The sequence below is a fragment of the Kogia breviceps genome, chromosome 1, assembly GCF_026419965.1.
Source record: "Kogia breviceps isolate mKogBre1 chromosome 1, mKogBre1 haplotype 1, whole genome shotgun sequence".
NCBI classification, from domain to species: Eukaryota; Metazoa; Chordata; class Mammalia; order Artiodactyla; family Physeteridae; genus Kogia; species Kogia breviceps.
Genome location: NC_081310.1, coordinates 119,099,610 through 119,108,768, shown reverse-complemented (window position 1 = coordinate 119,108,768; position 9,159 = coordinate 119,099,610). Strand labels below are relative to the sequence as shown.

At 37.4% G+C, this 9,159-nt stretch overlaps 1 protein-coding gene across 1 annotated transcript; it reads left to right on the top strand.

The window, feature by feature from the left end:
• The first annotated feature begins 2,195 nt into the window (after nt 1-2,195).
• SIKE1 (suppressor of IKBKE 1) lies at nt 2,196-9,159 on the top strand. The gene is made up of 5 exons (XM_059037182.2): nt 2,196-2,456; nt 2,691-2,796; nt 3,676-3,818; nt 5,028-5,141; nt 7,027-9,159. The coding sequence occupies exons 1-5, from the start codon at nt 2,298-2,300 to the stop codon at nt 7,126-7,128; spliced, it is 624 nt and encodes a 207-aa protein (XP_058893165.1). The 5' UTR covers nt 2,196-2,297; the 3' UTR covers nt 7,129-9,159.

Sequence of the window (9,159 nt, the reverse complement as noted above, 5' to 3'; positions counted from 1 at the left end):
AGGAAATCTAACTTATATGGTAATTGTGAGGATTAAATAACTTACCTACTATAAAGTCCTTAGAACAGTGACAGACACAGAGTAAGCACTTAACATCAGTATTGCTGTCAATACTGATAGCAATTCTGGATACAATCCTTTCCATAGACGAGGTGTTAGAGACGGTTATGGTACCATAGAACTAGTATATCTTCTACTGTAAACTTTGGCTTCCCAGATTAGGAAAAAGGGGGAAGGACAGGATCTAGGCCTCCTGAGGCACAGCATAGAATGGTAATAGGAAAAAAATTCCATAGGATAGCATAGTAAGAAGTAGAATTCAATAGAGTTGATTACATACTTTTGTGGCTTTCTAATGGACCTAAAATGTCGTCTTCCAGATTTCAGTAGGAACAGATTGTATGAGTGTAACAAAAAGAGAATTAGAGAATTCCACTAGATTGTCTCTCCTGTGGGCCACTGCCTGTTGTATATACTTAGCACCTCTCCTTTGCGTAATGTAAATGTTCTGTGGGACTGTGGTTCAAAAAAGTGGGGAGAGCACTAATTGCTTGGAATTGTAGTTTTAGTAAAAGAATATATTAAAACATTGTTTGCAAACTCTGCAATTGTGGGATAGGTGGGCCAGCAGTATTATGTATAGGAGGTGTGGTAGGCAGATTTTCTTCCAAAATCTGCTGGGAATACAAAAGTAAAAAGCCCAATTCTCCTCCCACACCCCCTTCTCTGACCTCTCACTACTGCTGTGACACTCTTGCCCCTTTTACCATGTTCCTAACCATGTCATTACCTTCAATTACTTATAAGAGTATGAACTCTTTCTCCCATTAGAATGTAAACTCCCTATTCACTTTGTTATACAGCAAAAACTAACACACCAGTGTAAAGCAATTATACTCCAATAAAGATGTTAAAAAGAAAAAAGAATATAAACTCCCTAAGGGCCAAAACCTTGTGTCATTCTCTGCTGTATTCCCAGACACTAAACATTGCCTGAAACAAGACTCTCCAAAAGTATTTATAGTATTAAAGTAATTAATGAAAAAGAACAAAGTTTGACACACAAGCTTGACAAGGTAAACTCATAAACCAATATAACAGCACAAGTCATTGCTGTTCTGGTTAAATTTATTTTCAATTAATAATCGAATTAAAACAGAAAAAAATAGGTAAGCAGAAAATAATGACTCCATCTCACACGCATTAAGATGGCTATTTAAAAAAAACTCAGAAAATAGCAAGTGTCTACAAGGATGTGAAGAAATTGGAACCCTTGTGCACTGTTGGTGAAAATGTAAAATGGCACGGCCACTGTGGAAAACAGTATGGTCATTCCTCAAAAATTTAAAAATAGAATTACCACATGCCCCAGCAATTCCACTTCTGGGTATACACTCGAAAAAAATGAAAGGAGGGATTCAAACAGATATTTATACATGTGTTCATAACAGCATTATTCACATCAGCCAAAAGGTGGAAGCAACCCAAGGGTCCATCAATAGATGAATGGATGAACAGAACGTTGTATATATATATATATATATATATATATATATATATATATACACACACATATACATATATATCAATACTATTCAGCCTTAAGAAGGAAGGAAATTCTGCTGTACATGGATGAAACTTGAGGACATTATGCCAAGTGAAATAAGCCATTCACAAAAATGACAATTATGATTTATATGATTCCACTTGTATGGGGTACCTAAAGTAGTCAAATTCATAGAGACAGAAGGTAGAATAGTGGTTGCCAAGGGCTGGGAGGAAGGCAGAATAGGGAAAGTCTCATGGGCGCAGAGTTTCAGTTTTGCAAGATGAAAAGAGTTTTGGAGATGAATGGTAGCGATGACTGCACAACAACCTGAAGTACTTACTACTATTGCATGGTTAAGATGATACATTTTATGCGTATTTTACCAATATTAAAAAAAATATTTTTTTAATGGTTACAATAACAATCCACATCAATCAAAACCAGTAGGGAAAGGAGAAACTCGGACTAGCCCAGCCTTAACACAACTTGACCACCAGGCTGTGGAAACCAAGGGCGCGGCAAGGACAGGCCTCCGAGGCTCTGCCCTGGGCGAGACTACAGGAAAGCCGCGGGTTGAAGCGGGTCACCTGCCGCCTAGCCTGCCACTGCGCAAGCGCATATCGCGGCTACCACCAAGACGCCTTTTAAACGTACCCGGAAGTGACGTCTGTAAAGCTGAGACTGGCTCTGGGAGATCTGAGCCCTTCGCACAGGTGAGCGGTGCTGCGACTGTCGTCCTGGGGCCGCTATGAGCTGCACCATCGAGAAGATTCTGACAGACGCTAAGACTCTACTGGAGAGGCTGCGGGAGCACGATGCGGCCGCCGAGTCGCTAGTGGATCAATCAGCGGCGCTGCACCGGCGGGTGGCCGCTATGCGGGAGGCGGGGACAGCGCTTCCGGACCAGGTCAGGCAGAGGGTAGGGGTCCGTGCCCTCGGGTTCCGGGCACTTGAGGGGTGGAGGGTGAGGTAGAGTGGGCACTCGGCCTGGAATTTTGTCCTGGTCCAAGAGGGCGGTGGTGAGAACTTTCTGCGGGGGTCGGGGCTGAGGATGCTGCCCTGAAGCTCTGCCTCCTGCCTATTAAGTTGCATCTGCGGCTGTTCTGTTTACTGCGCGATTAGTCTGTCTCTGTTTGTCCAGTATCAAGAGGATGCATCCGATATAAAGGACATGTCCAAATACAAACCTCACATTCTGCTGTCCCAAGAGAATACACAGATTAGAGACTTGCAGCAGGAAAACAGAGGTTGGTCAGGCCTTTTTGTGTAGTTATGATTTTTTCATATCCAGTAATATTTCATAAGTTCTTGCAAAACTGACAAACTGTTCACAAAAGCGCACATTCTGTATTTCCGAGTCAGTACTTTTAACAGGAAAGTTAGCCTGTGCTCGCCCAGTATCAGTAAAGTTTGTTACATTACCCTTTTCAAGGTCTTACTGATTTTTTATTTAAAGACAGCTTATCAAAGAGGTGTTTAGTAGAGTTGAATTATTGCATGGCTTATTAGGTGTCCCAGCATGGAGGCTTGCATAACAAGAGAATATCCTCAAGGACTTAAAATTTAATGTTTAAATATTAATTGAAATAAACATTAAAGCTAAGATTGAAGGTTTTTTTATGTTCCTTGTGCAAGGTGGAAGAGGTAAATCGGATCCTCGGGTGTATATTCTTGGGCTTGATGACTACATTATTAATGATAGTAGTAAGAATAGTTATTTGTATATCAGTTTACAGAGGGCTTTCACGTGTATCATGCCATTGCATTCTCATATCTTCATTTTGAGGTAGACAAGCAAGGTTTTTATTATTACAAGGCAGATAAGAAATAGGCTCAGAGAGGTTAAATGATTTGCTTAAGAGTCATAATCTAGTAACTCACAGAACTGAACTTAAACTCATGTCTTCTGAGGCCACATCCTTTGTTGTTTCTACCAGATTATGCTGCCACTGCCTAGAAAGATATTTTTCACAGACCATAACTGTTGAGTTCTGTGGACTTAAACACTAATTTACAACTTTGGATTCATAATGTTACATGAAGTGTCATAAAATTCCAATGTTTGAGTTTGGCTTTAGGACGTATCTCTCAGACATCACTGCCAAGTTATTTTATTTTTTTGATAGAGCTATGGGTTTCCTTAGAGGAACACCAGGATGCTTTGGAACTCATCATGAGCAAATACCGGAAACAGATGTTACAATTAATGGTTGCTAAAAAAGCAGTGGATGCTGAACCAGTTCTGAAAGCTCACCAGTCTCACTCTGCAGTAAGAAACTTTGATGAATAAATTCTAAATGAATTGAAATCTTGAAATTGTTTTAGATTGTGTGTTTGCTTTTGAAGAAAAGTAAGTTTGTTTTCCTTTCATGTTTATCACATTTGCTGTAGGTTTTACTATAGCTTCGTAAAGATATGAATAGAAAGAAGGGGGTAAAGGGCTGCTCAGGGCCTTTTATTTGAGTAAGACTAAAGTTCCTCCCCCCTTCACCAAGATCTCTTTTCAAGATGTTAATGAATGCTTAGTTAGTTCTTCCACCAAACAGAATGCCAGTTAGTGTTAAAGGTGCTCAGTAAATACTTGGGTGGTTATTATCGTACATTTCACTGGTCTGTAAGCTCCTTGGTTGTAAGGAGCATGAATTCATCTTTTATCCCTAACATAGTACTTGGCACATAGCAAGAGGTCAGTAAATTTTTATTAAACTGAACTGCATAGCATCATACTATGTTGTTAGGAGAGAGAAGTATGGTTTAAAAAAAAAAAAAAAAAAGACCTGGCATAGTTTCTATACTTTGGTTGCTTATGATTTAATTTGGGAGACCAAGTAATTGTTCTTAAGTTTGTAGAGTGCTTCAGAGTTGTCATTGTACATTCACAGGTACTATATAATTTAATCCTAGATTAATAGATTGACACCTCACTATTTACTGCAGTGGAATTTATGGAAGATAAGTTTCATCTTAGATCCCACTGAAAGCATTTTAATGACTTCAGTTAACTAAAGTCATAGGGCACAGGGATATTTTAAATATGTGAATGGCTTTCATCTGGACAAGATAATAATCTGTGGTCCAGAGGAGAAAACTTGATCCTTGAAGGAGACAGAGTTGAGCTTTTATGAAAAACTTGCTAAGAGATATGTCCAATGATAGAATAAGATACCTTGGAATATGGTAAGCTTCCTGCCAATAAAAGTATTCAAATTTAAGTTAAACAGCCATTTAGAGATAGTGTCCAGTATCCAATGGGTGGTTAGACTAGAATTGATCTTTTGAAAACAAATTATCTGTGAATATCACAAGATAACTATATTATGGCTTTACCTCTGAGGACTTAGATTGTAGTGAAACTCCTTTGTAACCTCTGTACCACAGATTAAATGAACTTTTAACATCATAATGCACATATTTTCATGAACTTCATATCTGTAAAAAAGATGACTTTTTCACCTTTTTATTCTTAATATCCTCACAGGAAATTGAGAGTCAGATTGACAGAATCTGTGAAATGGGAGAAGTGATGAGGAAAGCAGTTCAAATGGATGATGATCAATTTTGTAAGATTCAGGAAAAACTAGCACAATTAGAGGTAAGATTGTTGATATTTTAGGTTCACAATATTTTACGGAGATTTCAGACTCTGGAAGATATGCCATCACTGTATTATCACTGTTATGTAGTGATGTTTCCTTTGTGGTCTGATTTAAAATTAAAATAAATCCTCCATAACCTTTTCAAGAAAGGAAATGTAATCAGCAGCAAACAATGAAAATGCCAACTGTGTATTGGCTAGAAATTGAGGTATCATATTGAGAGGGTAGAAAGAGTGGAAGGGACAGATTACATGTGAGCTAAGGTGCCTCATCTGGCGTAAAAAGAACTCAAATAGGCAATATCTAAATTTGATGATCAGGAAATAGCAGTACCGGGCATATTATGTAGAATTATGGAAGTAAATACCAAAAGAAATAGATAAAAATATTAAAAGTGGTTGCCTTTGGGAAACAAAGTCAAGGGACTGCAGTCTATTTTATAAGTCTTATAGTCTTGATTTTTTTTAATTAATTTTTATTGGATAGTCTTGATTTTTTAAAAGCTATTTTCATGTAATATTTTTATTAAAATGGGAATAATTTACAAAGAAAGGCCTGGGGTGTTAGTGTGCCCATAAAATTGTTAAGGAAAAAGCATTACAATAGATCAGCAGTCCCCAACATTTTTGGCACCAGGGACTAGTTTTGTAGAAGACAATTTTTCCACAGACTGGGGGTGGGGATGGGGCGATGGTTCAGGCGGTAATGTGAGCGATGGGGAGCGGCAGGGCGCGGCAGATGAAGCTTTGCTCGCTAGCCTGCCGCTCACCTCCTGCTGTGCGGCCGGGTTCCTAACAGGCCGTGGACCAGAAGCCATCAGAGGCCCGGGGGTTGGGGACCCCTGCAATAGATGATTTGAATGTTCCTTATTACAAGATGCTGTCATGGGCCCTTTGAGAAATACTAGAGAGAAAAAGACAGGGTCCCTGCTCAGAGTCTAACGAAAGGAATAAGACTAGTCGTATTTTGGTATGAAATGGTATATAAATGCTAGGAGAGAGATACAGAGTATTGAGGGAAGCATTTATATGGTACAAGGTTTAATGACCATGGGCTCTAACTCTCAGTGAAACCTGAAAATGCTATGGCTTCCCAGAATTTCCTTCAGAGAGAATAAGGATGAAGAGTGCAAGCTGCCCTACCTGGAAATCAAAGGGAGTGGCAAGGTCCCAATTAGGAAATAGGAGTTAGTTAAAATGATAGAATGATCTTGTGTACGCTGTCCCTAATTTATCTCACTTATGGAAACAGCCTAAGGAAATGTGGGACAAAGTTTACTTAATATTTTAAGTGGAAAAAACATGGGCATTGGATTGAGACCCCAGCAGTACCACATCTAAGTTGTCTAAGTTTGGACAAGTTTTTGGACTTTTGTGGGCCAGTGTCCTCAAAGAGAACATGGATGTAGGCAATGGTACTTACCCTACCTATTGTATGAGATGATAGATGTAAGACACACATGTGATACCTGGCTATGTGCCCAGTAATTCTTTTCCCCCTTTCCTTCCTTTCTCCAAAACCATAGGACATCTAGGAGAGAAAATTGAACAAAGTGAAATTATTATTAGGAATTTGAAAGATAGAAGAAACAATACTAAAACTTGTGGAAACATAAAGAGTTTGACAAGCAGTGAATTCCTCAGGTGGAGAGGGACCTTGTTTTTTTGTGTGTAGTCCTAACATATGGCATGTGGAAATTACTCAGTAAATGTTTTTTAAATGAATAAATAAGTAGAATTTTAGGAAATTCTCAGTTCTTTTGTTTCCTTAAAACTTTTAAAATTAAAATAATATCCTTTCTGTTTCAGGCTCAAAACAATGTGTTCTGATGCAATTTGACAGTCAAAATACCTGAAATGAACATATACTTTTTTTTTCCAGCTTGAAAATAAGGAACTTCGAGAATTATTGTCTATCAGTAGTGAGTCCCTTCGGGTGAGGAAGGAAAACTCAATGGACACTGCTTCCCAAGCCATCAAATAATTCAACTTCTGAATGACGGCTAGAGATTATTTATCGAGAAAGGAAGTTATTATCTCTCTATGCGAATATTGTCCATTCAGTGTCTTGCCTCAGACTTGATTTAACGTTGATTAAATGTATCAAATGGCAGTTTAGAATTCGCAGTCAAAAGTGGCTGTCCACGAAACAGTTTTGGGGTATGTTAGTGAAAATACTCACTAAAATACAGAGTTTCACCATTCCTTTCTCTAAGAGACTACTTTTAATTTTCATTTCTGGGACCTCAACTTATATGAACTGTTTTCAGTTCATTTTTGTTCTTTCATATCTCTGAAACTTAGAGCATTTTATTATAAACCAGCAATTTTATTTTATATAGGATTGTAAATTGCAATTCTTAAAAATTTTAAAAAGAGATTAGCTTTTTCAATCTATTTGGCATAAACCTGGATTTGTTGCCATTTGAGAAAAATAATACAATTCCACAGAAATAGATTGGCAGATACTCTAATTTGTAATGTCATTCACCTTTTTTGACGTTTTAAGTCTCTCTGGTGCTAAGAGTTGGCACTTTATGGCCTGGTGTCTTTACTCTTAATTTGAGAGAACCTATTGCTAGTCCCTGGGAAACATACTTGAAAATAAGTCAACTGTTTTTTTTCTAGTGGTAGTATGTATAATCATCATATTGTTCAAAGAATACTGAAAAATTTGTCCTGTGTATGTTTACGCACACATGTGCTCTTAGTTCAGATGCTAAAAGTAACTTTTATTTATTCTATTAGATGTTACTAGTCAATTTTTCAATTTTGTCCTATTAGGAAATCTTCAGCTTGGGTAGTTTACCCAGTGTGAAGAAGATATAATAAGTTTATTCACATCATAGTTCTTAGGTACTACATTCTATAGTTTATATATAACTTTCATTTATAATTAAGAACCATCACTTACTTGGATGTCTTTCATTACTAGTACTAGTAGTTGGCTTTCTTTTTAGATCCATTTTTCACAGGGAAGCAAAGTTTTGTCACTTAATGAGAGTTTATTACATTCATAGAAGCTGTGTTGAGATTCAAATGCTAAGTGGTCAGCTAGGCCCACTCATCATTTCATTCCCCCATCTCAGTTTACTCACATTTCAAATTTATAAATTACTTCATGTAATACTATCAATTTAGGTTTGCCCAAAAATAATTGAAATAATGAATGCTAAACTTGTCAATATTTCCCAGTCACCATAAGCACTGTACTTGCATGGGAGAGACACATCATTAGAAAGAGTTTTTTGTTAGTGCTTTGTGTGGTGTAACATTCTTTTTGTACAGCCATAAAGAATTAACTCCAAATAAAACAACAGAATTTCTCCAAGATATCCTAAAAGCATCTGATCCCAGTAATACCAAAGGATTTGCCTAAAATGGTAGGCTGTAATGAATCAGTATATGTCATTTTTAAATTTGTCAAGTTTCTATTCAGAATCCTGCAAAGAATTTCCACCTGAAGTGTGGACGTTTTTATCTCATTTCCTAAGAGTATGTAAACTTTTAGTCTAGCCATTTGCCTTGCAGTATATGCCCTAAGTGCCACTCTGTGTTCCACAGTTCCATTCAGGAGGCAGGTACCCTATACCATTGGTCAGCTGCCATGGCCAGTTTTCAGTGAAAATGATAAGGTAATCAAATGGCCCATTAAACTATAACATGGTGTCCCTTTATCGGTCTTATGTTCCTTTAGAGTTGTTTGTAAAGTTCTTTACATCTCAGATATCAGGATAAATCTAAATGTTAACTTTTCCCCCTGGCAAATCAAAAGCTTGAAGCATAAGCCTCAAGAATTCTCAGCACCCTATATAATATGAATTCTAGCTGGTGTTAATACTATGAAAATAGTGTGTAGTTAGAAAATTGAAGGGGAGAAGGAATGTTCTTGACTTTGGTCTGAGTGGGTATGAAAGTTTATTTTGCAGTAGATGATGGAACTTGACTGGTGTGCAAAATTTTAGTACAAACTTATCTTTTCTAATAAAAATCTCATTTTGAGAATATCAGCTAA

Bases quoted from the DNA above. Each gene is read 5' to 3' on its own strand.
- SIKE1 (XM_059037182.2), top strand. From the start codon at position 2,298: ATGAGCTGCACCATCGAGAAGATTCTGACAGACGCTAAGACTCTACTG. The intron at 2,457-2,690 runs GTCAGGCAGAGG...CTGTTTGTCCAG, and splicing joins GGACAGCGCTTCCGGACCAG to TATCAAGAGGATGCATCCGA. The intron at 3,819-5,027 runs GTAAGAAACTTT...ATATCCTCACAG, and splicing joins CTCACCAGTCTCACTCTGCA to GAAATTGAGAGTCAGATTGA.